At 55.1% G+C, this 27,866-nt stretch overlaps 10 protein-coding genes across 10 annotated transcripts; 5 read left to right on the top strand and 5 right to left on the bottom strand.

Moving 5' to 3' along the window:
• Positions 1–166: 166 nt before the first annotated feature.
• Positions 167–2,908, bottom strand: IWZ02DRAFT_471055 (Mo25-like-domain-containing protein; the record flags this gene model as incomplete). Its single annotated transcript, XM_066768843.1, has 7 exons — positions 167–382; positions 440–691; positions 778–1,250; positions 1,299–1,453; positions 1,998–2,011; positions 2,163–2,267; positions 2,318–2,908. 7 exons carry the CDS (start codon positions 2,906–2,908, stop codon positions 167–169), a joined length of 1,806 nt encoding a protein of 601 aa, XP_066620347.1.
• Positions 2,909–3,806: 898 nt separating this feature from the next.
• IWZ02DRAFT_48323 (Muniscin C-terminal mu homology domain-containing protein) lies at positions 3,807–7,075 on the top strand. The gene is made up of 7 exons (XM_066769160.1): positions 3,807–3,963; positions 4,031–4,123; positions 4,180–4,265; positions 4,317–5,409; positions 5,461–5,546; positions 5,597–5,708; positions 5,758–7,075. The coding sequence occupies exons 1-7, from the start codon at positions 3,928–3,930 to the stop codon at positions 6,940–6,942; spliced, it is 2,691 nt and encodes an 896-aa protein (XP_066620346.1). The 5' UTR covers positions 3,807–3,927; the 3' UTR covers positions 6,943–7,075.
• Positions 7,076–8,203: 1,128 nt separating this feature from the next.
• On the bottom strand, positions 8,204–8,961 carry IWZ02DRAFT_492742 (uncharacterized protein; the record flags this gene model as incomplete). Its single annotated transcript, XM_066769874.1, has 2 exons — positions 8,204–8,443; positions 8,512–8,961. The coding sequence occupies 2 exons, from the start codon at positions 8,959–8,961 to the stop codon at positions 8,204–8,206; spliced, it is 690 nt and encodes a 229-aa protein (XP_066620345.1).
• A 778-nt stretch (positions 8,962–9,739) lies between these two features.
• Positions 9,740–11,681, top strand: IWZ02DRAFT_483870 (retrograde regulation protein 2; the record flags this gene model as incomplete). The annotated part of the gene is made up of 3 exons (XM_066769177.1): positions 9,740–9,877; positions 10,042–10,555; positions 10,608–11,681. Exons 1-3 carry the CDS (start codon positions 9,843–9,845, stop codon positions 11,679–11,681), a joined length of 1,623 nt encoding a protein of 540 aa, XP_066620344.1. The 5' UTR covers positions 9,740–9,842.
• Positions 11,682–12,109: 428 nt separating this feature from the next.
• IWZ02DRAFT_435319 (phospholipid:diacylglycerol acyltransferase-like protein) lies at positions 12,110–14,523 on the bottom strand (the record flags this gene model as incomplete). The annotated part of the gene is made up of 4 exons (XM_066766434.1): positions 12,110–12,273; positions 12,340–13,750; positions 13,907–14,335; positions 14,377–14,523. The coding sequence occupies 4 exons, from the start codon at positions 14,521–14,523 to the stop codon at positions 12,110–12,112; spliced, it is 2,151 nt and encodes a 716-aa protein (XP_066620343.1).
• A 19-nt stretch (positions 14,524–14,542) lies between these two features.
• Positions 14,543–15,120, top strand: IWZ02DRAFT_365417 (acyl-CoA N-acyltransferase; the record flags this gene model as incomplete). Its single annotated transcript, XM_066764351.1, has 2 exons — positions 14,543–14,689; positions 14,773–15,120. Coding segments are annotated over 2 exons (495 nt in total), but the record flags the coding sequence as incomplete, so codon positions are not given.
• Positions 15,121–15,545: 425 nt separating this feature from the next.
• On the bottom strand, positions 15,546–19,621 carry IWZ02DRAFT_48179 (condensin). The gene is made up of 4 exons (XM_066769131.1): positions 19,267–19,621; positions 18,689–19,191; positions 15,924–18,637; positions 15,546–15,864 (listed from the first exon to the last, which is right to left on the bottom strand). The coding sequence occupies exons 1-4, from the start codon at positions 19,500–19,502 to the stop codon at positions 15,694–15,696; spliced, it is 3,624 nt and encodes a 1,207-aa protein (XP_066620341.1). The 5' UTR covers positions 19,503–19,621; the 3' UTR covers positions 15,546–15,693.
• A 2-nt stretch (positions 19,622–19,623) lies between these two features.
• On the top strand, positions 19,624–21,630 carry IWZ02DRAFT_48220 (kinase-like domain-containing protein). Its single transcript, XM_066769142.1, has 2 exons — positions 19,624–19,954; positions 20,008–21,630. The coding sequence occupies exons 1-2, from the start codon at positions 19,756–19,758 to the stop codon at positions 21,171–21,173; spliced, it is 1,365 nt and encodes a 454-aa protein (XP_066620340.1). The 5' UTR covers positions 19,624–19,755; the 3' UTR covers positions 21,174–21,630.
• A 2,093-nt stretch (positions 21,631–23,723) lies between these two features.
• Positions 23,724–24,776, top strand: IWZ02DRAFT_435315 (uncharacterized protein; the record flags this gene model as incomplete). Its single annotated transcript, XM_066766433.1, has 4 exons — positions 23,724–23,792; positions 23,953–23,977; positions 24,047–24,479; positions 24,635–24,776. The coding sequence occupies 4 exons, from the start codon at positions 23,724–23,726 to the stop codon at positions 24,774–24,776; spliced, it is 669 nt and encodes a 222-aa protein (XP_066620339.1).
• Positions 24,777–25,169: 393 nt separating this feature from the next.
• IWZ02DRAFT_48170 (uncharacterized protein) lies at positions 25,170–27,679 on the bottom strand. Its single transcript, XM_066769130.1, has 2 exons — positions 26,097–27,679; positions 25,170–26,048 (listed from the first exon to the last, which is right to left on the bottom strand). Exons 1-2 carry the CDS (start codon positions 27,471–27,473, stop codon positions 25,203–25,205), a joined length of 2,223 nt encoding a protein of 740 aa, XP_066620338.1. The 5' UTR covers positions 27,474–27,679; the 3' UTR covers positions 25,170–25,202.
• Positions 27,680–27,866: the final 187 nt, after the last annotated feature.

Here is a 27,866-nt window from a genome sequence, read left to right as displayed (position 1 = left end):
CAATCTGCTCCGTGACTCCGCCGCGACGCGCCCGGCCCTGCCCTGCCCTGCCCTGCCCCGACCGACCGACCCCATTCTTTCCCAGCCCAGAAACGCCCGTCCATGCAAAACCAAACTACCCACTCTCTCAATTTCTTCGCCTTGAAACACCACCTTTCCATCTACCCTATGCTTGCCCTGCCTGCTGTCCCTGCTGTCCGGGCACCGTCGGCACCGGGGGCAGCAGCTCAATCTGCCGCACCAGGAAGCTTTTTTCGTCCGTGAACTGGTCATCGTCTGTCCGATCGTCCAAGAACGACGGAAGGAATCGCAGCAACCGGTCCCTGTTGTTGATCAAGATCTTTTGCACGGCCAACGACTTGTTGGGATTTGCAACAAACACCTGTCGTCGACCCGTCAGCCCTCGTCTGCCCCTGCACACCCTCTCCCACACACGCACCTTGAATACATGAAAGCCCTCGTAGTTGATCATGCGTCTGTCGTCGCGGAGCAGCTTCATGATGATCTTCAGGTTGTCTCCTGACGCGACGTACTGTGTCATGACGTTGTAGTTCGCACGGTCCAACAGGAGCTCCCCGAGCAGCTTGATCGATTGCCGCTTGGTAACATAGCTCTCAGACTGCACCAGCACCGTGTTGTAAGTCTTGAAGAAGCGCTCAAAGTTGACTTGCAAGTAGTCCGCCACGAGCACCTTGTGCTTGGTCAGAATGTCCTGTCGCTGATTAGCCAGCGCCTCCTCGGTTGCTCTCTCGCTTCGCTCCTGAGCCCGGCACTCACTCTAAACGTATTGAATGCGTCCGCGCAAGCCTCGAACGCTCCCCTGTCGATCCATTCAAAGAACTTCCAGAACACGCCTTGGCCGGTCGAGGGAACGTTGGGGTCGATGTGGGCCAGCATATCCTTCCCCCTCCGGTCAGGCTCATCGTACAAGATCAACGCCGCAACCGCATCGTGCTTCAATGCTTCGCGGAGCACTCCTCCGCATGCCATGGCGCTTTCTCTGCGCTCGTATCCGTAGCAAAGCTCTATTATGACCTCGGGCCGGTTCGAGAGGATGTGGTGCATGGCCGGAGGTTCGGTTTGGGGCTGACCGGGCAGCTTGTATCGGAAGGCATTCGATATTATGAGTTGGGTGTCCTTGCGTGCCTCGAACGGCAGCTTGTGGATGTTTTGGGCGAGGAGTAGGAGGACGTCTTCGGAGCATATCAGATTGACGAGCTGGTAAACTTGCTCGGGGCTCACGTCCGCGTCTGTCGCCTGTCAGTGCTTGTCACGCGAGCTCGTCGAGCCCGTCATACCTGGTGTTCCCGAGAGCATTATCTTCATCTGAGCCAGATTCCTGGCCAGATCCTCCTCGGCTCTGTTGGCCTGGGGCTTGTCCTCATCCGCCACTCGCATCAGCGTCTCTTTGGTTGCCCGCACGAGGTCCATGTTGTTTCGCTGCCTGTTGCGGCTGAATAAGAAGGCCATGGTGACGGCAGGTGTCGAGTTAATATGCCGTCTTCGGGCGAGGGGGCATGCGCGGACCGGCTTGTCCAATTGGACTGTCGGCCGGGAGCGTGGTACGGATGGCGCAAACGCGACGATTGCGAACTGAATGCTGCGGGTGCAAGCGAGGACGAGACCGCGCAGCAAGCAGTGGCCTTGTGGCGGCAATCAATAAATTGATCTGCCCACGGAGCTTCCTGGTGGCCGGAGAGGGTTGGAGGTGGAGGCGTCTAGGTAGAGCCGACCTGGCTGTTGCGAGTCGAGCGAGTAAGGTGAAACGTGGGGCAGCCATGACAGTGAGAGCCACCTCGCCCACGTTGCTGCAGGGACTAGACGTAACAACAACACCACCGCCCCGTCCGTCAACATTCCGCGACAGCAACATTCAACTTTGGATGGCGACACTCAATTGAGGTCCAAGGTCCTACTTCACCTGCTGCGAGCACCATGTCTTCTAGTTTGATAAATTCATCTCCGTTGAACGCCACTAGTCCCAAGCAATGTGCCACCTCCACACAAGCCTCTTGCCATGCAAATTCTCAGCTCTGAAAATACTCGTGTCGAAGAGCCTAGTACCTCGGGTTAGTTACTGCACACGCCACACAACAGTTGCCGTGACTCACTTCGGCAGCTGTCAGCCGTGTCGTGCTCTCGTAGGCGACAAGTTTGCTGACAAGGTCTCTTGCGTGGCCATCGCAACTTGGCAAAACCTCTTCCCATGGCTTTGGCGCATACTGGTAGAATTCCATCTTTCCCCAGTCGTTGCAGTCCTTGGCTCCCTGGTCGTTTGTTAGTTAATCTTCTTTTTGTGTGTGCCTTGCAAACTCACTGGCCACACTTCCAGATTGGGAGTTCCCAGAGTCTTGAAGTGGCTTTGGATAAGGGCGAGGTCGCTGCCCAATTCTCCAGAGTTAAACAGTGATTTTCCATCTAGACACGCCGCTTCGGCGACGACGCATCCAGCAGCCCACACGTCTAACGAAGGGCCATAGCGATGGTTGCCGAAGAGCAACTCTGGTGCTCGGTAATGTGTTGTACCAACGTCTGTAATCTTTTGGTCTGCGGGCTCGGAAGCTTTGTCCCCATCCAGCCATGCAATGCCAAAGTCCGCCAAAAACGCCGGCCCCGAGGGCGACCTTAATAGAATGTTGGACGGCTTGACATCCCGATGAAGGATTCCCAGGGAATGGATGTGATCAAGTGCTGAAAACAAGTCTTTGATGATTGATTTGATTTGGACTCGCGACGAAATTTGTTGCTGGAGGAGCTGATCCAGATCCCATGCCATGTACTCAAATACTAGAACGAATCGTCCACCTGACAGGGCAAAGGTCTCAAGCAGTGGGAGAATGTTCTTTTCTTCAGACTTTGCTTTCAACATGATGCGAGCTTCCCGCTCAGAATCATGGGGTGCATTCATCGTGGCTGGTGTCGTGAGCTTTAAAGCCACCAGTGACCCCTTCTGTGATTTTGGGTTGGTCTGACCATCTGGTCTGCGGGCTTTGTAGACTTCCGAAAACAAGCCATTGCGGAAATGCACCGCGCTCTTGTACTTGCCAATGTCGACATGGGGGCCCGCCAGTAGGTCCTTGTCTTCGTCATCGGCAGCCTGCATCAAATGTTGGTCTCACGAGGTTAACGAGCACGCTTTCATAGGCTTACCTGTCGAGCATCTGCATTGCCGAAAAAGGCAACTTCAGGCGACAAGTTTTCTATTATAGACTCACACCGATGCTCGTAGTCCACCTGTGCATGGTCAGAAAGTATCACTCTGGAACCACGTCGATGACCTACGAATGAGGCGGCGTCAGCGTAGGCACTGCCCTCCAACGCCTGAGCTTCCTTGCTCACGTCGACGTGAGGGACATTGGGGTGAGCAAACTTGTAATTATGGGTTCTGCGTTGGTGAGCCACATGAATGAGCAAAAAATTGCAGTGCTCGACCAGCCGGAAAGCGAGATGAAAGGGACGGTTGAACAGCTGGAAGTTCCCTAGGCCGTGAACATGCCGTACATTTTGACGATTTTTGCCAGGCGCTCTGAGAAGCTCACGGCTGCCCTCCAGTCCATCTTGGCCTTGAGCACAAGTCAGCGGATCAATTTAGCCGTAACCTGACAGCGGGATGGATTGGACGGGCAGGAACGGCGGGGAGCATGGGATTCGTGCTGGCAGTAAATTAGGAGTAACAGGTTGTTGGTCCGTGAGAAGTGCGAGGGGAGAGGATGCAGCGGAAATCTCCATGTCAGCCTACCTAGTGAGCGGACCGGCAGCCCAGCCGAGCGGAACGAACCTACCTACCTGACCCAGCTCCAGCTCCAGTCCAGCTCCAGACCGACCTCCGCCGAGCATCAACCTTCGCCATTGCGCATTCCCTTTACCTATGTCATCGTTCCCTCCGACACTCCGGCGTCTTCTACTGTAATCTTGCCATTCATCATAATGGATCTCTCCAGGAGAGAGTACCCAGCCATGCTGGTGAGCCCGCTCTACCCGAACCTGACCTCGCAACCACCGCGCCAGTCGACTGACACCCGCATCACAGGACTCTCTCGAGCCCGCCCAGGCCGTGGCAGTGCTGAACCAACGCTTGAAGCACATTAGCAAAGTAAATTCCGACGTTGCCGACTTCCTCCAGGTACTCGCGCCCGCCCGCCGTTCTCCCTCCCCGCGGATACTCACGGCAGACATCAGGAGCGACGTCGACTAGAAGACGCATACGCCCAAGGACTGCGTAAGCTTACTGCAAGGCAGCCTCTTGACTCTGGCGCCGATCTAGGGTATGCTGCTCTAACATTGGGCTTGTGGTGCTGGAACTGAGCGGCGTGTAGTGTGTTTTCGATGCCCTGGACCAAAATTGTCAGCGCAACCGAAGCCCTCGCGGAATCACATCACTCGTTTGCCGCAAAATTGGAGCACGATGTCGAGCGCACTCTGCGCGACTTTGAAAAGTCCAACCGAGAGATGCAGACCATGTCCACAATTAGCGGAAATATGGCTGCCATGGCAAAGGAGATCGAGGCATCACAGAAGCGAGCGGATAAGCTCAAGGGCAAGGGTGAAAAGGCTCCCGCGGGAAAGGTCGCCAGCGCCACGTCCGATGTGGAGAATGCCTTGCAGCAGTGGAACTCCCAGGCGCCGTACGTCTACGAGCAACTCCAGGCCGTTGACGAGAGCAGGATCAACCATTTGCGCGATGCTCTCACTCAGTTCCAAACCCTGGAGCTTGACCAGATCGACCGTACTCGTGGCCCAACAGAGCAATGTCTGAGTCTGATACTCGACGTGCAGACTGCCGACGAGGTCAAAATGTTTGCTCTGAAAACCACGGATGGCAAGGCCAAAATCGAGAGAACGACAAGCAGGACCCCAGGGCAATCTAGCGCCGTCCAAACTCCAAGCATGCAGCCGCCTCCTACCCCTGACGATGGGTCAAGCCAGAGATCAGGCTCAGGTAGGCCGCCTGCTCTGTCCCACCTGTCCCCGGAACCCCGCTCACCATCCACAGTACATGAGCAAAAGCTGGGCGGGCTTTCTGGACTCAAACGCCTTGGAACCGTGCTGGGACGACGAAAGAGCGCCGTGCCATATGCCCGTGCTACTTCTCCTGACAGAAGATCCACTGCCAACTTTGGCTCTGCGTTCTCATCCTTTGGCAGCCGCGTGAGCAAGTCAAGAGACGCGGATCATAGACCTTCCTCGCCATCCCGGCTCGCCGAAAGCCAGATTCCGAGCTCTCCGAGCGCCAGCGAGTCAATGGTCTCTCCTGGCAGGACTGTTCCCGACCGCACCAACGGAATACCGCCTGTACCTGAGCATCAGCCCATCCCGGAGTCAGAGGTTGTCAATGGAGGGCTCAATGTTGGTATCCCGCAGCTGCAAGAACCGTTGCAGCCAACATCATCAGTTGTGGTACCTCCTGAGGTGAGCAAATTAGCTCTCAAGGAATACAAACAGTTGCTAACAAACCAGTAGCCACAAAAGGATGCTGAAGGTTACTCCATGCCAGGCTCCTCTACAACTTCTGATCTTTTCTCTCAAGCAGAAGCAGAAGCCGCAGGGTACGCTGTTTGTACGTGTGAGGTAGTTCTTGGCTCACAATTGCTCCCAGGGAAAATGTACCGCCTCAATTCAAGGTTGACATCCGCAATGCTCCGATTCAGGAAGAGGACAGCGGCGACGCTCAAGCAGCCATGGCGAATGTTGCCAACACTTTGCGCATGGTGAATGTTCCTCCCTTTTTTGGTTTTCTGCATTTGCTGATCGTTGTAGCAAACGGCCCCAGCAAAACGTTCTGGTACAACGAGAGGAAGGCGAGACGTGCGCAACACGATATTTGTGCCCTCCCCTCAAGCCACCGAAATGCCTCCTGTCCCCGACCCTGTCAGCATGCCGCCAGTACCTCCTGTACCGACAGCATCATCCTCTGGCTCTCCAGTGACAGCGCCAACATCGCCGCCTTCAGGAAGGCCACAATCTCCTCTGCGACCGAATAGCCACCGCCTCAATCTCGGTGATGAACCCCCCACGTCCGATACCCAATCGATTCGTTCCGGTCGATCATTGAGCAGCGCCCACAGCCACACCGTCAAGCATCCCGATCTGCACGAGCCAGGCCTCAACTCTTCTATTGTGGAGACCGTGAGTGCCTGGTTTGAGCAAGGCATCCTCACTAGGGCGGTTGTGATTGGGGAGCTGGCATTGGCATACAATCCTGTCGACTTGTCGGTTCCGTTTGGAAATGAAACAATCCGGTTGGACAACTTCCCCGTTCTTGAAAAGGTCGCGCCAAACCCAACATTCATCGACCAAGTGCAAGCAAGAGCGGGCGACTACACGGTGAATCTCTCCAGCATCACGAGAACGCAAGTAGGGTTCAAATATCAGGTGCATCTCGATGACTCGAATGTTGCCTCTTTTGCGCCTATCTCGCTGTCAACGGCATGGAAAGTAGAGCCGACTCAGACGTCCGTGATCCTTACCTACTCTCTCAATCCCGCTTTCAAGCTCGCGCCTGGCCGCACCAGCATCAACCTCAACAACGTAGTCCTCGTCATTCACCTCGACCCCACCGGCGCAAAGTCTGCGCACTGCCAGTCAAAACCAGTCGGAACCTTTTCCAAGGACAGAAACCTGATTTACTGGCGTCTGGGCGTCGTCACGCTCAGCAGCGATCAACCCGCGCAGCAGCTCCGAGCTCGCTTCTACACCGAGGGCGAGGCCAAGCCTGGCAACGCAGAAGCACGGTGGGAGATCAGCGGAGAGCAGGCCGTGGGCCAGGGGAGTGGGTTGGAAGTCTCGCAAATGGTGCCGCCGAGTGGCGAAAACGCTGACGCTGAGGCGGATCCTTTTGCTGACGACAGCGGGCCGAGCAGCAGCACCGCCGCTGCGGCCGCGACCTGGAAGCCGGTGGCGACGGTCAAGAAGATCACGAGCGGGACCTACACTGCTGTCTGAAGACAGACTCTAATGATGTGATGGCCGCTTCGCTTTATTTTTTCTCTTTTTTCAATTAGCAATCTTCTTGTCTTTCCAATCTTTGCCTCGTTTCTTTTGGTTCCTTCGTCTTAAGATCCTGATTGACTGCTAGTTGGAGATAAACTCAGACACGAGTTTTGCGCGGTCTTTGGAAGCCAGAACCAAGTTAATTTTTTCCTTTGCTGACTGATCTTCCCTTCATCTTCCATCTCTGTTGTTGCCCGGCAAGATATCACTCTCCCATATCACTGTTTACCTCTTGTACTTTGGTCTTCTTGGGCTGAGAGAGACCAGCCGGACGCGCCTCTTTTCTGGCGCCGTCGTGGGTCACTCGATTCTTTCCCCGTCTTTGCTTGCTTTCCATTTCCCCAGCTCTCTAATTTTCTACCCCCTCTGTCGCTGTACATATATGCGCACATGCCCCTTGTTGTTTGAGGACGGCCGGCTTCGATTCGATCGGACGGGGAGTCATCGAGGCGCCCTCTTGTATCTATAGTACAGTCGCTCTTTATAAGATAACCTTTGTTTCTTTTTGAGTATTGTTCGGTCTGCGGCTTGCAATAAGAGAGAGCTGGACGATTGAGAGGCAACTATGTGTTGAGGTTTGACGTCTATCCATTTTACTTTGACCAGCAAGATTGTGGTGCTGCTGAGCCAGTGCAGAGAAATTCCTTCATCTGAATGACCATGCGAATCGTTCGCGTTGTCTTCAAGGTCAGAATACAAGTCTTTGACCACTGGAACCTACCTACAGGTGCGCAGAGATGTAAGGCTATATCTGAGCGCGTGCGCAACGTCACCTTCTCTACACAAACAACTACAAAACCTTGGGAGGCTTCCAAGCCGCCCTGAATAGTGAGAGAGATTCTTGTAAGGGAAGAAGTTGATTGTTGCGCTGTCTGACTACCACGATAGGACAAGAGTCTTTCCAACTTTCTTCTTCGATGGGCGAGGGATTTGGTTTTTTTTTTTTTTTTTTTTTTTTTTTTGAGGGGGGGGATGGGGGTGGGTCATGTGAGTTCTTGAGTTTCCGTCTCCCACAATCATTCCGGTCTCGTGCTTCAACGATCGAGGGACTTTTGTCGGGTGGAGCATGTCGCCCGAGCCCGAGCCCTCTTCCCAGAATCTCCGTCAACGCTTTTCGAATCCTTCGTCTTCACCTCACACTCGCTCAACCCAGTCTCAGGCGTGTGTCATGAGGATTCAAGGAAATTTGACATGCAAGTCGATCCAAGGCCACCTAGTGGTGGTGAAAAACCTCTCGAAGCAGAGCCTTAACGAAGCCATCGGCCTTGGCAGTAGCCTTCGGGAAGACCTTGCCCTTGCTCTGCGTGTAGAGCAGAAAAGTGCTGTAATTGATGAATTTGACAAGACCTGGCAGGCCGTCTTCGGGGATGGGGTCGTCGCGTCCATGCGCATTGTTCCAGCTGCGACGACAGTTCATCAGGTCGACGAGGTTGACGTAGACACTTTTCAAAATCTGCGACGGTGAAAATGTTAGGCAGATCGTGGACTACGTGTGGATTGAGAAGGAACGGGCACGCTTACCGTCTTGCACTGCGTGATGGAACGACCGGGGACTTTGCCGACCTCCGTGCAAAGCTTTTGCCATCCCTCGAGGCGAGAGTCGGCGCCGTGGTGCTGCGCGAAGGACTTGAGGAGGTATTCGCGCCACTCGCGCTTCCATATCATGCTGTTCTTCGCCCAACCCTGCGAGCTTGCGAGATGGGCGAACTCTTGAGCCATCGTGAGGCGAGTGTTGGTGTAGTATTTGGGGAAGCGGTCAAAGTAAGAGCGCAGGACCTCAGCGTGAAAGGGGTACTGCGAGACATCGTATGGGCGACCGAAGCAGCGCTGCCAGGCACCGTTCCAGGCTGGGGCTCCGACCTTCCAGAAACGTTGGCCAGAGAGACGCTTGAAGTTTTCCAGGGCGCTGACATTGTTGTCGATGGTGTAGTTCTGGAATTCGCCGAAGAACTGGACCTGAGTTGCGTTCATAGTGGCCGATGGGCGGGTGCGGAAGGGAAGAGTAGAGAGACAAACCCCACCGTCTGAGGGGGCAGGATTGATGTCAGTCATGGTGACGAACCGAAGACTCGCAATTGTAGTGGTAGGTGTGGGGTAGTCACGGCGTGTTGCCGTCGTGGAGGGTACGGCGCTGGTTAGCGCCGAGGTGAGTGGACGATAAACAGTGCCGCGTCAACAACGCAGGTTGAGCGGAATCCAAAAGAAAAGATCAAAAAAATTTCGAAACAGTCAAAACATCCAAAAATTAACACTGGTAAAACAAGACTGTGAGAAAGAAGAGGCACTTCAACCGTGCCCTCACATGAATGACACAAGACTGGCAGCACGCACAGACTCGACATTTGCACACTGGCCCCGGCTCTTGTGACTTACCCGTCTCATTGTTCATCTTGGAAGGCGAACAGAGGAAACTAGTCTGCATTCGATACTCCCAAACTCCAAAAGAAAAGAAGGGCAATTTCCGAAGACTTGATGCTCCGCTTTTGGCCTTTGGAGGGTAGCGGCTCAGTATACAAGCGGGCTGTTAGCCTAGGGTGAGCTTCAGCGCACAAGATGTGTTTTCCGTAATCTCCGGGTGGCTTTTTGAAAGAATGACTATAGAGGACGCGATGTACGGGGAAAAGGAGGAGGGTTGTCGAAGGTGTGGTGTTGAGACGACTGCCGTTTTGAGACGACTACCGTTTTGAGACTAGCGCTCCCGAGAGCTTAATCCAAGTATCGGCCCCCAAAACGCTGTGCTTCGACCGCAACTTTTCAGACAACTCTCTCTCCTTTTCTATATTTGCGATTCAATATCTGTTTTCCGCGAAACTTCTCGCCATACCAAGATCAGCACTGACCGAAAGCACATCATGGCGAACTTCAAAGCAGTCATAGACATGGGCAGGTATTTGCATTTTCAAGCCTCAGCCTTGCGTGCCTCTGCAAACCCCAAACATATTTTCAATTCTTGCAGTCGATTGAAACTTTTCCAAAAAAAGACCAATTTCATTCACGAAGACTTCCTCGTCTCTTTGCTTCAGGATGGCTGACGCTGCTCCGGGTTTTCAGCAATGGCATCAGGTTCTCAATTAGCGACACTTCGGAGAGAACCGCTCGCATTTTGCCCACGGTCTACTCAGACCGGCTAGGGCTCTCTCTGTATGATGCTCAATGGAGTGATGGAGAGAAGAGGCCGATTCCAAAAGAAGTCATTCAGCAAGTCGTCAAGGCATTTTTGCGCTTCAAAGTCATCTGCTTAGACTTTGATGTGGGCGAGCAAAACATTCAAGTGCTCGCAACCGAGGCCACTCGCGTGGCAATCAATTCGGAAGAGTTCCTTGCAGCCATCAAGCAAAGCACTGGCTGGGATGTCAGGCTTTTGTCCAAAAAAGAGGAAGGTGATCATGGTGCTTTCGGCATCGCGAGCAGCTTCCACCAGGTGCAGGGCTTGTGCATGGACCTGGGCGGTGGCAGCACTCAGATGTCGTGGATATGCGCCCGCGAGGGCGAGGTCCTCAAGTCTAAATCGGCTGTGAGCTTACCATACGGAGCTGCGGCTCTCACTCAAAATCCTCCGGAGCGAGTAAGTCGACCTGGAAACCAAAACCTGGGTTACATTCTCTAACATGGTAAAGAAAGTCATGATTTCCAAGCTCAAAGAGGCATACGAAAGCCTCGACCTTCCAATCGAGCTCAAAAAGGACCTATCCCAAGGTCGCCTCAATCTCTACCTTTCCGGCGGCGGATTCAGGGGCTGGGGCTTCGCGCTCATGGACAACCACCCACAAAACCCTTATCCCATCCCCGTCATCAACGGCTTCAACGTGCCGGCAGAAATGTTCCACGACACGCAAACCATCGCCGCCGCCGTGCGCGCCAAGTCAGAAAATAGCAAACTCCTGAAAATGCACCGCCTATCCAAGCGGCGCATTTCGCAGATCCCAGCAGTCGCGAACCTCGTGTCCTGCGTCGGCGAAGCCGTCCCCAAGCTCCATAGCATCTACTTTTGTCAGGGCGGCGTGCGAGAGGGCGCGCTGTTCGCCAGTCTCCCTCGCGAAATCCGCCAGCAGCATCCTCTCGCCGTCGCGCCCAAGCTGGCCCCCAATGCCCTCTCCGACGCCGCGACCGCCGCTGTGTGCGAGCTCCTGCGCGCCGCCGCACCGCACACGCCGCGGCCGCTGCAAGCAGGCGGCTTCGTGGAAGCGCTGGCCCGATCCATGTTCCTGCACGCGTCGCTGCCGAAGGACATCAACGCCGCGTGCGCCCTGCAGAGCACCGTCACGGGCGCGCTCGCGGGCGCCCACGGGCTCAGCCACGAGGACCGCGCTGCGCTGGCCGTCGGGCTGTGCGAGAGGTACGGCGGACGCAAGGCGCTGGACCCCATGAACGCCGACCTGTACGACCGGCTGAAAACCATGTCGACGGATGTGTGGGCGTTGAGGTATTTTGGACGCGTGGCGGCGCTCATCGCTGCCGTCTACCCCGCTGGCAATCTTTCTACCTACAAGAGGGTGCAGTTTCGGTGCGAGTGGGATGGGAGTCGTTTGCATGTTGTGGTTGAGCTGAAGCAGAATGCGCTGACCGACTGCGATTCGATTCAGGACACGGTCGAGTGGATTCAGAAGCTTGGTAAGGCGAAGCACTGGAAGGATGGCCTGGGCCACAAGCTGGATTGGCAAGTCCAGCGCGTCAATCAGCTCGAGAGATAGGTTGTACTTGAGCTGGAGTGCTGCTCTTGCTTTCTGCTTTATGATTGAAACGCAGCGGCCAATCGAGGAGTCTACAGAAAGCGTTGGGCGTGATGACACACACAAGACAGTCAGTATGAATTAGGGGGATTAACATTTTCAATTTCTTCATGGCCGTCTCGTCTCCGGCTCCAAGGGTTCGCGCGACTCAACGGCGAATGAAAATCCAACAAAGCAATAGGCTAAGCTTACACCACGACGTAACCGGAACAATGAGGCATCAACTGCGCACGATCCTCCATGTCCAAAAAAACAGTCATGCCACAGAATAAGGCTCTTCTGCTCCCAGGAATCTACTGGTATCACCCACAAAAAAAGAATCTTGCCGCCAAAACGCCGTCTGATTGCAACAAGGAGAAGCAAAGCAAAGTCTTCGCATCGCCCCAAAATTACTCGTAGTCGCTGTCGTCGTCGTCGTCGCGAATGGCTACCTTGTCGGCGTATTCCAAGATGTTGGACACGATGTGATTGTCAATCGTATGCCCCTTGCCTCCAGCGACCTTGAGGATCATGTCGTTGAGGGACGAGCGGCCGAGGATGTCGACGTGGTCACCTGGATTTCACAACTTTAGCAGCATGTCCGCGTTCATCAGTGGCATACATGTTTGTCTCAACTTACCCGTGTTAGGGCCACCTCTGGGCGAGAACCGGTCCGGCTCGTGGGGCATCTCGTAGGTCTTGATCTGCGCGCCGGCGGGGTTGTACCGCTTCATCTTCCACCCCTTGGCACACATGTAGCCCGTGCTTAGCAGATTGACCGTCCCGTCGCCCTCGCCCATCAAGATGCCGTGGTCGACCTCGCCGGCCGTGTACCCCGTGTCCATGGTCACGTTGAGGGACGAAAGGAGGTCGTGGTCAGGGCGGTAGAAGTAGGCCCGCTCTGTTGGCTTGCCGATGCCGTAGAAGCAGTAGATTTTGAGACTGGGTGCGAGTGGCAGGCGCGTTTCCAGCGGGTTGATCCATTTCGACGGAATGTCTTGGTTGCGATCAATCTCCTCCTTCGTATGTGCTACGCCGTGGGAGTAGCTGCTTGTAATCATGTCTTCGTACCATTCCTCGCTGTGCTTGAAGAGGAAGGGCAGAGCTTCTGTAACAGTCATGTTGTTGTGTCCATCTGTCGTGCCGTTTATTTCCCTAAAGCGTATGAATGAACCAAAGGTGTTGTTTTGTCCAGGGGCATCGTCTGGCGCAGACTCGTGGTTGCCCCAGACCGCTTCTCCGCCTATGGGTAGCATGCTGCTGATGCCTGGCATGGCACGGAAGATTTCTGCTCGCTCGGAGCGGCTGAGGAACTTTTCAGCGCCATAAACAGCAAACGCGTTCAGCTGTGCAGTATCCTTCATCTCGCCAGAGAGCACCGCTGGCATTCCTTTGGGAGTACCGAGCATGCAACCACTGATGTTGATCCAAGAATCCACATGCTCTTCTACCCAATTGGGACCACCATCGCCGTATCCACGGGCCTCGACCCAGTGGAAGAAGTAGTAGAGCACTTGTGAGCCCATGCTGTGCGAAAGCAGGACAACCTTTTTGTCGGAAACCTTGACAGCCAGCTCAATGTGTGACTTGAGACGGGTAAAGTATTGATCGCGCTTTTCGTAGTTCATGTACGAGAGTCGCCAGTCATAAGCCGCAGTGAAGGCATTCGTGGGATCATAGCCGATGGTCGCCAGGTTCTCCAAGATCTTGTTCCATATCCAGTAGCCCGTGATGAAGAAGTCCGTAGCATCAAAACCCTGAGCTGCGCGCAACTTGATTCCGCCGGGTGGATCCAAGCCAGTGTGCTTGTCGAGCATAATGTGCTGCTTCCAGTTGGGCTTGTCCATGACCAGAGCTTTCATCATGGTCCAACTGCCCCACAAGCGCTTGCGGAAGTATTGTCTGGATATTTCCTCGGTTCCCCAGCTCTCAAGGCCCGTTGATATGACGCCGGGGACCATAATGACGGGGTTGGAGGCTTGCACGCCTTGGGAACGCGCGTGGAGACCGACCGCAAACGAATCGTAATTTACCGCTTCGCGCTCGTGTTTCTATAGGTTTGGTCGCATTGTAAGCTCCAACGTGCACAATCACCAAGAGCAAAAAGATATGGTTGAAAAGCAAAGAAAAACACGACTGAAGCCACAAGGCACCGCACACGGCCAGCTCACAATAAAACTCCCCCATCCCCACATTTGGAGGCTTACTTGCAAGTCTTTAGCATCCTGGAGGAGCCCGGCAGGCACAATGTCTGCTATCGTCTCCAGGTTGAGGTCCGTAATGGCAGCCAGGTCAATCATCTCGTTGTTCTGGGCGAACCATCCGGCCAGCACGATGCCGAGGACTCCGCCAAGTCCGAGGACGAACAGGTTCCATCTCTTGCTGCCGAAGCTCTTCTTCTGTACGGTCGGCTTGGGCGCGGGCGAGGAGAAATCTTTGGCGGAGGCGCGGGTTTGGTCGTCGCTGACAGCGGAGGGAGCATCCTGGCTGCTGTCGCCGGCGACGCGACGACGAAGAGACGAGGACATGGCAACCTCTCTCAAGCGAGAAAGTGATGGCGAAATGGCAGGGCTCCGCGCGAGCTGTGGAGAGGTGGTCCGGGTGCGGGCGTGAAAGCTAGGTCCGGTTGCTCGTATCTGGGCAGGTCCGGTGCTATGTGTCTCGACCGCCGTCATACGTGCCTGAGCATGTGAACATCCACATCGATCCTCGCCGCGGGACGCGACTTCACCACCCAACCCAGCTCCGCTGACACGCCCTCCCTACTGTATTGTACTGTACCTCTCGCCGGCCGTCCAGGTCCCCTGCCATGAGCAGTCGCCATGTCAGCTCCCAACGCCGACCAGCTGCGCTATGTCCAGTATGATGGTCGCGAAGAGGAGCGCTGGCTGCCCGCCATCCGCCAGCTGATTTCCAAGGACCTCTCCGAGCCCTACAGCATTTACGTCTACCGATACTTTTTGTACCAATGGGGGGACTTGTGCTACATGGTACCTGACATTCGCCCCTCTGCCAGTTGCTTTTTTGTGTCCTCGGAGAATATTTGCTGACGCGAAGAGAAAAAATAATACAGGCCCTCGACGACGAATCCAACCTGATCGGCGTCATCATCTGTAAGCTCGAACCTCATCGCTCTGGCACTTTTCGCGGATACATTGCTATGCTCGCCGTGCAAGAGGCCTGGCGTGGCCAGGGCATCGCTAGCAAGCTGGTCAAGCTGGCCATTGATGCTATGACGGCGCGCGATGCCGACGAGATTGTCCTCGAGACGGAAACGTCCAACACGGCATCCCTGCGCCTGTACGAACGTCTCGGCTTCCTGAGAAGCAAGAGACTCCATCGCTACTATCTCAATGGGAATACTGCGTTTAGGCTGGTTTTATTTCTGAAGGAAGGGGCTGCGCTCAAGGGTTCCATGATGGAATATGACCAAGCCATGCCCCCAATCGTTCCCACGGACGAACAAGCATTTTGAAAAGAGAAAACTTGATTTGGACCATACCTACGCCGGGAACCTTCACCCGGGACAGGACTCGTACCACTCGATATCCAGTTCTCAGCTCGTGGAGTCCCTGAGTAGCGAGCTTGTGTCATTCTATCGCTTCGCAAGTTTACGTCGCCAACTACAACAACCAAGGCGCAGCCCTTGCGGACTGACAGGACATACCCGGAAAATGCGTCCGAAGTCGAGAGATTAGGAAATTGAATTCAATTCCCACGGCAGGCACAGACGAGAACCTGATAGATTTTGTAAAGCCTCGTCCGAACGCATCAAGTAGAATTCCAATCAAAACAAGCATAGCCACCGACTTATGAGTAGGCCTAGAACTCCGTCTTATCCATCCGCAAACCAGCGTCGCCTCGTAGATCAATCGTCCCAAGCCTTGCTGCCCCCCGCCCCCCCCTGACGCTACAGGTTACCCAAACGCCTTTTCTCAAATCGACCAACCAGCCCAAAAATGACCTCCCAATTGTTTGCGCTGAATGTAACCTCTTATGCTGACGCCTGTACAACCTTGAAGCCCTCCGAAACGAGCTTCGTTATCTCTTCGTCCTTGTGCTGAAGCAAGCCGAGCACGTATGCCACATCGTTCCACTGTCTCTCCGTCTCGCAACGTGGTAACCGGGAGGAAAGCTTGGCAGCGAGTTGTTTCGAGTGTTTCTCCTGTGACAGAGGGTCAGCATCTAAAATATTGCAATGTTGGTCCAAAGACAAGCACATACCTTTTCGATGAATCCAGCCAGGAACTTGATAATCTTCCTGAATGAATCCTCCCCGAGCCTCTCATCCGCGCTCAGGACACTGAACATGTCCACGAACTGGTTGTACACAGCATTGTCCTTGGTCGCCAACTCACTGAAGAACATGCGTGCCATGTCAGCGATTCTCTTGTCTTCGTCCTCCAGGCACTTGGCCATTTCGCTGAGCTGACCCTTGACCTTGACCTGACCAGCCAAAATCAAGAACGTCAGGGTCATCAAGCATGTACGCTTAACGGAGACATCGCGATCATCCAGACGACGATATAGGAATTCGGTGTTTTCGTCGACTAAATGGTTGAAACAAACCGCCATGTCACCAAGACCGACGACCAGATTGCTGCGCACCACGGGGTCGCTGCTGCGCTCGAGAATGGTAAGGAGGAGGGGGAGATTCGCTTCGCAGTATTCGGAGCTCACACACATGAGCTTTGCGAGACACAGCGCTGCCTGCGCTTGCAGCGTGCTATTTGCGTACAGCGTGTTCTGCGCGCATACCTCGGCGACCAATGGCCCAAATTTCGACAGCAAAGCCTCGGGGCTGTAGAGAAGCTCCCGCTCGCGAATATACTGGAGATGCTCGGTAAACTCGTCTTCGTTGGTGGCTCCGATGAGATCAAGGTCATCTTGCTCCTCTTCCGCCTGCTTCTTTGAGCCCTTCTTCGCTGTGGTGGCTTCGGCCTTCTTGTTGCCTGCAGCAGCTTGGGTCTCCTTTTCGGCCTTTCTCCTCTTAAACTCTTGCTCGCAGAGCTCAAGGTGAACGATTTGCTTGATCGCAACATGTCCAACGATGAAGAGCAGTTGAGAAAAGGCAAGCGTGGCCCTCTGCTTGCTCTCATCAGACTCCGAAAGCTTTTCTGTGTCCTGACTGGTAGGGCGTTCGTCGGCAGCTTGTGAACCCGTCTGACTCGCCTGAGAACTGGCTGCAGATGGTCTTTGACTCCGCTGGGGGGCAAACACCTCCTTGGTCTTTTTCCTAATGATTTCGGTGCAGAGAGTGTCTGGATGCTTGGCGAGCGCGTAGATCGCGTCGAGCGCTTGCTCCGCAAAACCAAACCATTCGTTGCTCTCGGAACCCATGTCCATGGCCGCTGCAAGACGAGCCAGAACGGCGTGATCGTTTGGCATCTTCACGGCCGTGGATGCCTCCATCCCTTTGTTTGCTTGAGCAGCCGGATTCATTCGCCGGAGGGCCACGCAGGTATATCTTGCGAGCCCAAGATCTCTCCGGCCCAGTTCGCCGAGTCCTATCCGTAGACAAATCTCCATCTCCCTGACTATTACGTTTGGATCCGCAAGAGCCAGCATGCCCAGAACGATGATTGCGCCACGACGCTGAGTCTTGGACGTCTCCCGACCCTTCTTTTGAGCTCCGTAAATTTGCCAGAGCTTTGCGACGACATATTCGCTTACTGCGCCCTGCTTCATCATCGTACTAAGAAGTTGTTCGAGCGAAATCAGTTCGGCCGGCGTGGCACCAAAAGTCAGGCTGACCATGTTTCGAGCGACAAAATTGGCGGCGCTATTGGTGTCGAAGGTGTCCGGCGCATCGAAAAAGAGGCTCTTGTAGCAGTCAATCAGGTGTGCTTGAACTCCTTTGCCTTCGTCGCTGTTTCCCTTGGTCCAGATCAGGCGCATCATTCGACGAATGCCAGAGCGCGAAGTTTGGACCTTGTAAGCGTCAATGACAGTGAAAAAGTCCATCGCTTCAATGACTTCGCTCTTGTTCTTGGAGGACAAGAGTTGGGTGATTACGGCAGATGATGCATGGATGAGTTCAATAAACTTGATGGCGTCGGAGTAGTACCTCCTGGTCCGCGTCAACTTGTCCAGAGCTTGCACCTTTTCCACGAGTGCCTGCTTCTCCTCGTCAGTCAACGTGGGCGCAACTGGTGCTGGAGCTTCCAATTGTGTCGCATCATCGAGCAAGCCCTCGTCTACCGTCGCGTCGACTTGAGTCTGGTTCTGTGCTTCTCCACGCGGCAAAAGCGCCTCCAGCTCCTGTTGCACTTGTTGCAAACGCTCAGCCCATTCGTCCAGGGTAAGCTGACCGCCGTGCAAGGCGTGGAATGGATGAGTCGTGACCAGCTTGGCGAGGAGCTTGATAGCGTTACGGCGAACATGGCTACTCTTGTCTTCCAAACTTCTGGCAGCAAGCTCAGCCGCATTTTGCCTCCTTTCGCGGTAGATCGGGAAAATCGTCTCCACGTCACAGAGCCGAATGTAACATTGAATAGTTCGTGTCCTGCAGTAGGGATTGATATCCAGGAATCGCTGCTCGAGGACTTCAAAGAAGGTGTTGATTTGTCCCTCAGTATGTTCCCGGCGGTCCTCATATTCATCCTTCTGCTTGCTAAGCATCGAGATGAGGTTGGCGCAAACTTCAATGATGGCACAACGCAGAGTGTACGATTCGCTTTCCAGGAGTTTTGCGAGCAGCGTCATTTGCTTCACAACCAAGTGGGGCACAAGTTCGGAAATCTTCGTAATGAAGGTGGAAACGGACTTTGGGCCTCTCGGATCGTTGCTGTTGAACTCCTTGTTGCTCAATTCCCTCAGAATCTCCTCCGTCAGCTGTGGATAGTCGTATTGATCTGCTAGAATATGGAGAAACTCGGCCATGGGCTCTGGAAGATGTTCGAAGTAAGAAAGATTTTGGATGATCGAGGTTTGTGCGCCTGTTCAGTCTGTTAGTGCAATTAAGGACCCCAATCATCCAGGAAAAATACCGAACGCATGGCCGTGATGCTTGACCGCGATGCAAAGAACCTTGAATGCGTGCTTCCGGATCGCAATGCTCTTGACGCGGGCTTCATTCTCTAGGATAAGATATACGGGACGGGTGAAGAGACCGATGAAGGCGTCCCGCTCTGAGGTCGTGACGAAAATTCGCGAAATCTTGAGCTTCATGACCTTGCACATGTTTTCCATTGCGGTTGTCAGCTGAGTAGACGAGTCCCAGTTGTCGTCCTTTGAGCCCGCCTTTGGTTTTGCCCCTCTTCCGCCTCTCCCTCTGCTAGTCGCCGGTTTCTCTGCCGCCTTGGCCTCGACGGCTGAGATTGCCCAGTACAGCAAAAAGCCATACATTTCCAGCAGCTGCTTGTGGTGCTGTATCGATTCCTGTTCATCAGCTTCGATGTCGGCATTTGCGGCGTTGGCTTCGGCGGAAAGACCCGAAACGACGAGATCGAGAACTTTGCCTAGGGCGGTCGGGGGGAGCAAAGACGAGTTCCTAGATAGTGCAAACAAATTGCAGTCAGGCTCTGGCATTCGGGCGATTAGGTCTGGAGGACTTGTAGGTGCGCACTTGAGCAAGAACTGGAGCGTGTCAAAGTATTGGCTTTGGGCGACAGCTTCAGGGTTGTCTGTTATGGCGTCGACGACGAGGTACAAGGCGTCGTTGATGACGGCGGTCGTGAGCGACGAAGGGTCATTTTCGCAATCGGTAAGGTCGGACGGGGCTTCTGGTGTAAGGATGGTGGCCGGGTCGCTGAGGAAGAGCTTGAGCGACTCGCTCAGGTCGAATTCTGCGCGATCGCCCATGGTGACGAAGGAGCCGGCGCGACGATACGCATGTAGTGGTGTTGAGGTGGTTTGTTCAGAGTTGGTTGTGGAGCAGAAACCGCGGAAGGCGCCGCGCGGTTGGTGTTTACAAACATGTCAAGCCCGCGACGCGCCACTTGCCGCTACCGTCCAGCGAACCGCACTTCATAAGCTGCAAAACACCCACCGAACCGCACGCCTCGTCCGATCTGAACGTGTCTCTCTTGCGCCATAGCAGCGACACGGAGAGGCCATGGCAAGACCAGCCACAGTCCACGTCGAAGACTCCATGGACGAGAGTCGCGATCCGCTTGACGAAAGTGGCCGCACCATCGATGATAGCGACGAGCAAGAAATAATCGACGACAGCGTTGCCGAAGACATTGAACGCTTCGAGGAGAGCTTCAAGGGCATCTCCAAGAAATACCGTCTCATCAATCGCATCGGCGAGGGTCTGTCTCAATCGGAGCCCCACGGCGACCAATCCAGTGCTGACGCGACACAGGCACCTTCTCTACCGTCTACAAGGCCGAGGACCTCCAGTACGACTCCCACCAAAATGACTGGGACTTAGACGCCAAAGAAGAAGCGGCGGTTGAACAATCCTTCAAGCGGAGAAAACCGCGCTATGTCGCAATCAAAAGGATCTATGTCACCAGCAGTCCCCTTCGAATACTCAACGAACTTGAACTCCTCCATGACCTTCGCTCTTCAGACTCCGTCTGCCCGCTCATCACTGCCTTCCGACACCAGGACCAGGTCATTGCCATCCTCCCATATTTCCAGCACCATGACTTTCGGGACTACTACAGAGAAATGTCCTGTACTGATTTCCGACTGTATTTTCGAAGCCTGTTCACGGCACTCGAGGCCGTCCACGCACATGGCATCCTGCACCGCGACATCAAACCCACAAACTTTCTCTATCAACCAGAAAAAGGCCGGGGCGTCCTCGTGGATTTTGGATTGGCCGAGAGACAGGGCATTGACTGGCACTCTTGCAGCTGTGAACTAGGCACTCGCGAACGCCATAGCAAGATCAAAAACAGCGTCTATGCCAACACCGTTGCTTCAAATCCCCACCACGTCCCTACCTTTCCTAAGACCGATACGCGTCCCAGTCGGCGCGCGAACCGTGCCGGCACTCGAGGATTCCGTGCGCCCGAAGTCCTTCTCAAATGCACCGCGCAGACGACAGCAATCGACATGTGGAGCGCCGGTGTCATCCTTCTCACGCTTCTCACACGGCGCTTTCCCTTTTTCCACAGCGCCGACGACATTGACGCGCTGCTCGAGCTAACGGCCATCTTTGGCAAGACGCGCATGCGCGAGACGGCCCTTCTGCACGGCCAAGTCTTCGAGACCAACATCCCCAGCTACACCGACAACGGCCACAGCTTCGACAAGATTATCCTGTGGTGCACCAACCGCAAGCAGAAGAACGAGGCGGGCGAGCGTGTTGCCGTCATCCCAGACGACGAGAGGGAAGCTATTGACTTTTTGCGCCGCTTGCTCGAGTGCGACCCCAGGAAGCGGATAACAGCCGCCGAGGCCCTCGAGCACCCGTGGATCGCCGACATCGACAAACCCCGCCATAGTGATGATCCAGACGAAGAGGAAGAAGACGACGGCGAGGGCGTCGACTTTGTCAGATCAGAGGAATCGGAGTGATCGATTTTCTCTTCCATTTTCTTACAGGGCCAGCGCTGGACGGCGGCTGAACCATCATTCCACGGCGCATTGGGAAGAATTTTGGAGTCGGACAAGGGAGGGAGGGGCAAGGCTTTGTGAATAGGCATGGAGTTCAAGAGACGGCATCGACTATTCCATCTGCCACGGCGCGACTGAGCGCTGGGCAAGCTTTTCGGATGCACCTCTAAGGACCCTCTGTGTACAGTATCCGTATCATATCTCATAAAAGCTGACACTTTCAAGTCGCATCAAACATGAATTATCTAATCTTCTTCTCTGTCGACTGCGCTTCCGTCTCATGCATCTGTCTATGTGCAGAATCTGTGCCAACTTATCTACAGAGAATTGCTGAGTCGCGCCCCTGAAAATGCCGAATCCGAGCAAAAACTCAGATCACTGCGCCGCGCTCAAACAATGGAATTTTCAAAAACAAAGTTCAATTTGAAGTCATTACCGATAAATATGCTCTACCAACTGCTCTTCTCGGCTCTTCGTTCTCACCGTTTCAACATCTCCACTCTTCTCATGTCTCAGCCATCCCCTCGTACAATTGACCTCCGCAAAATCCTCGTATTCAACACACCACCACTGCCCTATCGCCCTCCTCGGAACTCCCGCTCAAGCTTCTCAGGCTTCCTGAAAAGGGGAGTAGTCGAAGACGGGCTACGCGCTTGAAGCCAGGTTCCCAAGATTCTCGCAACCTTCGTTCTCCACAACAAGCTTCTCATGAGCCTTGCTGTGGCGCGCGAAGAAAGGTGGGCAGAGAAACAAGAGGGAGACTGGATATCAGCCATCTTGACTGAAGAGGTAACTATCTGAGCGTCCCGGTCTTTGGCGGCGTAGACCATATCGCTCAGCGGATCCATGCCTTGATCCGTCAATCCAGCTACGGGTCTGACCTCCGCCAGATAGCCCGTCAAATGCGCAAACAGCTTGTTGCGTGAAGAGAGACTGTGTGTCATGTTGTGCAGCCTTCTATGGTCTTAGGATTCCGGTGGTGCTTTGGAAATCCAGCAGCAGCAGGAGACTCAATGCGCTTAAAGCCGCGCGCAAGGTTTTCGACGTAGGGTCCAGTCCGTCATTGACGGGGAAGAAGTCTGGGAGAAAGAGAAGGCAGTTTTGAGGACTGCGTTGTGATTGTCACAACAGAAAGACACCAGCCGCTCTCGAAGGACTGTGGTTTGACGGTGGAGGACGTAATTCAGAGTCGTCCAGACAGCGGTAAAGGTCGCAAAAGGCTCTCAAGGCAAAAGGGGTAATGGACGCGACGGCACTGCTCGAGTGCCGGTGACTCTGGATCAACTGCTCCATTGACTGGAGAGCCTCAATGCCTGTCTGGAAATCTTCCAGTAATTCCTCCTGCGTCCCAAGCCATTGCTGACGATCTGGACATTGGAGCTCAGACGCATCCACCTCCATGAGGCACACGGTGGCTTCACAGAGCTGATCGCATACGCGTTGAATGTCATTATCAACCTGATCATCGTTTGATGGGAGGGAGAGAGTGGATAGTATAGTAGAAGCGATGGTAGGGGTAGGTTCAGGAGAATAGGCCTGGAGCTGCTTTTGCTCCTGTGGCGAGTACGGTGCCTGAGCGTTCCCAAAGTCGACTCGAGGGCACCGAGTGGCGAGCAAAGGAGATTGTTGGTGCGGGAGAGGAAGAAGGCGGCGAGGAACCCGTGGAAATTGGAGCCGGCAGTCTCTGCATTGGCTTTATGCGAGCGCAATGTTGAGCATGAGGGCGGTCATTCTTCTCTTCGAAGCCAGTCAGTCAACCAAGATGCAAACAGTCTCAAAAGTAGAGAGAAGTGGACTCACTCAATCCACACCGGTACCCATAAACCAACACCCCAAACCGCCCGATGTCGGTATCGAATCTACCTTCTCCCTGGCCTCGCTCTCCCGACAAGTCCTCGAGAATACCGCCGCCTGGGTTTCCCGGAAGATCAACGTCCGTCTGCATTGGGCTGGACCGGGGCCTGGATTGGTCTGCCACCAGTTGTCTGCGCCAGAAGCAGCATCGGATACTGTACATGCCAGGATGTCGACGAGTCGATGTAGACCAGAGATGAGGATCGAATTGTTGTCGTACTCGAGGAGTGTGTGCTCCAAGTAGAAGAAGGAAGCGCAGAAAGGGAGAAGGTGTTAAAAGAGAACAGGAAGATTGACGATGGCAGTGACTGGTGTCCGTCCAGCAGCTCACAAGCACTCGGAGACCAAGAAGAAGCCAGCCGGAGACCAAGAAGACACGAAGAGATCCACACGGCGTGGAGGAAGTGAGGAGGATGATGACTAAGAAAAAACGAGACCCGGACCCGGGGGCATGCTACGTATAAATGCGCGGCGGCCAGCACCTCCGGCCTCGTTCCACCTGCCTACCATGGATCCACGCTCGGTCGATCGATGTCAACACGAGGTCCACGCCTACCTATATGTACCTACCGATGCAGTCGTGTCGTGTCGTGTCGTCTGAGTGACGGGAACACGGCCAGAAAAGGAGGCCCAGGGCACACAAGCCTTGGCTGTGCGATGAGTCGGCAGGCGGTCTTGCTGCTGCTGCTGTATGCCTGCCTGCCTGAGTGCCTGCTAGGATACATGGTGAAAGGGAGCCACCCACACATCTAAAGTCGCCACCAAACCGACTGTACGGCAGGTACATGTAGTGTTGTGAACCCAGCCGTCTGGCGAGCAACAGAGAGGAAAGAGCTCGATGCTTACCTACCTGATTGGATGAATGAGTAACGGGGTAGGTAGGTAGGTAGGGAGGTACATGTGGGTAGGAAGTGAGTGGAGCGAGTTGGCCTGATGGGTCGAGTCTGCGCGCGCCGACGACAGTGAACCGCACCTGACAGATGGATGTCAGTTGTTGGATGAGCAACAGAAACCTAAAGCAAAAGGAGACAGTCCACCTATGCCACTGCTGTCTTTGGATATAGCGGGCTATGCAGGAGAGGGGAGGCGAACGATAGAAGAATCAGAGAGAAGCTGCTCAGAACCCAAGGTGCATGCCGGAAAGAAGCTACACACGCAACAGTCACCAAAGGAGGCAGGACGTCCAAAGAAACAAATAACTGTAATCACGTTTGTAGAAATGCACGCAGGAGGAAATACAGTTACAGTCGAAAAGAAGCAAAAGTATTTCGACTTGAAACACTTTCATTCTTCGCCCAGGCAAGAGCCAAATCCGATCGCTGATCAGACGGAAAAAGCCAAAAGCGTGCTCAGACTCAGCCTGACTATGGAAAGTGCCGTGTGTCGGTGCCAAAAGAGTTTGTGTGATGAGAGGTATGTATACTGTACAATGTCCCTTCCCTCTCTCCCTCCTTCTCTCGGCAGGTAAGAACAGTGAGAGACAAAAAGGAGGTTTCAGTCTCGACGCGAAAACCAGGGGGAGAGAGGGGAGGCGCAGCTAGCAGCCGCTGAGAGCGATGCACAAACAGGGAAAGGAAAAAGCAGAATGCCGAGAATAGGAGGGTGAGAAGTGAAAAGGCGCAGGAAGCAAAAGGAGAAGCGACGGAGGGTGAATCCCGCCGCTCCGTCCATACCGAACCACCACCTCCCGTTACACCCATCGAGCCGTGAATCAGTACTAATCCGTCCCGTCCGTCCAGCCATGCAAGCATGTAGATGCAAAAGAGTCGGAAAAGAGAGGCAAAGAGCAAAAAAAAAAAAAAGAGGGGGAAGCCGAGGTCTATTTTACAGGTGCAGGGACCCTCGCAACCGGTTCACGGACTGGCAGTCCGATTTAGCTCGGATGGCTACCATGGCAGCCGCCAGAGCAAACAAACATTATGCGCAGGCGATGTCGGGAGAGGCCCAAAAGGAGGCAGTGCTAGTCGATCGGGGAAAAGGCCTTTTGTCGAACCAACGTCGACTTGGAGCAAGGTGGGTATCCGAAAGGCCAAGGACGAAAAATATTCATGCAGGCAGCCACGTTCGCTGAAACGCTAAGCAGGCAAATGAAACCACGAGACGCGCGCGAAACGGAGCGGCAGCGGCAGCGGCAGCTTAAAACGCTTGGCCGTTGAGCGGACCTGGCATGTTTGCAGGCGTCTCGCGAACCACGGCACCGTGCTGGCCCGTCGAGTTGGAGCGACGGCGCACGGCGACCGGCGACATGGGGAGGCCAGCAGCGGCGTAGGGGCCGTCGCCGCCACCGCCGCGGAGCTGGCTGGTGTACATGGCGGCGCTGCTGTTGGAGCGCACGCGGTTGGCGGCCGGGTTGAGAGGAGACATGGGCCGAGCACCACCGTTATGAGAAGCGTTGCTAGGGCCACGAGGACGACCACGAGGGGAGCTGCGTCCACCATTAGGAGAGTATCCAGGTTGAGGATCGCCGCTGAGGGTGCGAGGACGGCCCATCGGACCCGGCGAAGCCCTGCCATGCTGAGGAGAGAGCGGGCCCGGCATTGGACCTCCGCTCGGGGTGCGAGGACGCCCCTGGACATTCCTGAACTGAGGGGACATGCCGCCGGGGTGGCCGAAAGGACCGTGACTGGGAGCACGAGGACGACCCATAGGAGATCCAGCACGTCCAGGCTGACCTGCAAATACTCCATGGCTGTTGGCACGAGGACGATTGACGGGACTGCCGTTGGGACCTGGCGAGCTACGGCCTTGGAGAGGAGCAACAGCAGGGAAAGGGAAGTTGTCAGGGGTCTGCGGACGGTTCTGTACGGGAGACCAAGGACGGTTTTGGCTCGAGTTAGACGGGGCACGGTTGCGCGGAGCTTGAGGGGGCGTGCGAGCAGTAGGAGGCGGGTCATTCTTGCGCATCGGCTTGACAGGCTGCTGAGACATGCAGCTACGAGGAACGACACCAGAAGCCGAACGGTCGAAGCGAACACACATGCACTGCGATTACGTCAGTGACTGTTTTTCGGGAATCAGGAACGAACTTACCCATCCATCGTCGTACTCGTGGACCAAGCGCACAAGCTCGCCAACCTTGACCTCGAGTTCATCTGCCATGGATGGCATGAAATCCAGCTGAACACGGTGCACGCGATCAGAATCCGGCGCAGAAGGGAGAGCTCCAGCGGGTGCAGGACCAGGAGAAGGAGGGACTTGAGGAACTTCTGGCTCGGCCCTGATGGGTGCCTTGTATGTGGCAACAGTGGAACCGGACAAATTGGAGTCGACGCTCATGTCGCTCTTGTTGTTACCAGCTGCGGCATGGAGAGCGCCAGGTGCGAGTCCCGCGGCAGCGGCACCGGTAACGGCGGCGGTAACGCCCACGTTTTGGTTGCGAGGAGCCGGCGGAGGAGCAGGAGGACTGGCATTCTGGGGTGGCATCGGAGGGAAGGCGGCGGTCGGAGTCTGCAAGACGGTGGGAGTGTCCAAGGCGACGGCATCCCGGTCAACGGCGCTTTCGATCTCAGCGTGATTCCCAAAAGGATTGGCCGGGTCGTTGGCCGCGTTTGCGGCGCCACGCCTCTCCCAGGGACTCGGCTTGGCTGGGACAGGATCGCGGAAGGGGTCTTGGGCCGGGTTGGCGGCACCTTGCATTCCAGGGCTCGGATTTTGACCGTTGAAGTTGGGCGCAAACTGGGTGACGGGGCGGATACTAAGACGCGGGGCCGTCGACGCAGTCTTTGCGGTTCTGTTACTTGGGCCACGAGCTGGAGCGGGTGCGGGGGCGACGTCCTGATTGAAGATGCCCTTCTCGTTCGAGTTGTCCTTGTTCTTCTCGTTCATCTGCTGGAAGCGCTGCTTCTTCTTCATGGCTTGCTTGCGGCAGAACCAAGCAGTGAGCAGGAACAGGGCAACCAGAGCGATGAGACCGCAAGCAAGTCCAGCCTTGGCACCAGAGGTCATCTTGCTGGCAGACTCACTGTCGGGGTTGCCAGTGTTTCTCGCATTGGCGGCAGAGATAATGGCCGAGGCAGCGGCGCCTGTGGGAACGGTCGACAAGCTGAGGTAGGACGCGACCTGACTGATATTGATGGATGAAGTGTCCGAGGGGGAAGTGGTCGCCAGGCTCGAAGGAGACGACTGTTTGACAATGGCCGTGGTCAAGGTCGTCTGGTCCGTGACGGAGTTTTGACTTTGTTTGCCGGTAGGCTGCGCAGAGGTCGCAGCAGGCTGATTGCCAGCGGCAGAGGGCAAGTTGGACGTGTCGGTAACGTAGACGGCGGGCCCATCGAAAGTCTTTGGCGCAGTGTAGTAGACGATGGAGTAGACCGTCTTGACATCGCGCCCGTCGAGGCCAGCAGGGTCTGGCGCGTCTCCCACGAGGTTACGGCGCGCGAATTGCGCCATGTACTCGTGAGCCGGCATGGTGGCGAGCGGCCTTCAGGTTGTAGTCGAAGGTTATGGCCAGACCGTGCGAGGACGGCAGGACGAAAAGGCTCAAGTGAGTGACAGGGATAGACTGTTTGTCTGGGGTGAATGTGTAGGAAGAGCAGCCGAGGCCTGCTCTGCGTGCCGGGTGTCGCGTGTATGCAAGGAACGGCTTGTTAAGAGACAGGAGACAGGCTCGGCGATGGAGGTGGATGATGCGATGCGACGAGATGCGCTGCGGACTGGCCGACGATTAACGAAGGACGCGGCAGCCGGGCGCACCGTCACAATCACAGACGTTGCACGGGCACGAAGGACGAGAGAGCGACTGAAAAAAAAGAGCGACAGCAGCGTGGAGGAAAGAGGGAGAAGATAGAAGATGACGAGCGT

The sequence above is a fragment of the Phyllosticta citriasiana genome (assembly GCF_038021145.1).
Source record: "Phyllosticta citriasiana strain CBS 120426 chromosome Unknown IWZ02scaffold_11, whole genome shotgun sequence".
NCBI lineage: Eukaryota > Fungi > Ascomycota > Dothideomycetes > Botryosphaeriales > Phyllostictaceae > Phyllosticta > Phyllosticta citriasiana.
This window is presented reverse-complemented; position numbering and strand designations above follow the sequence as displayed.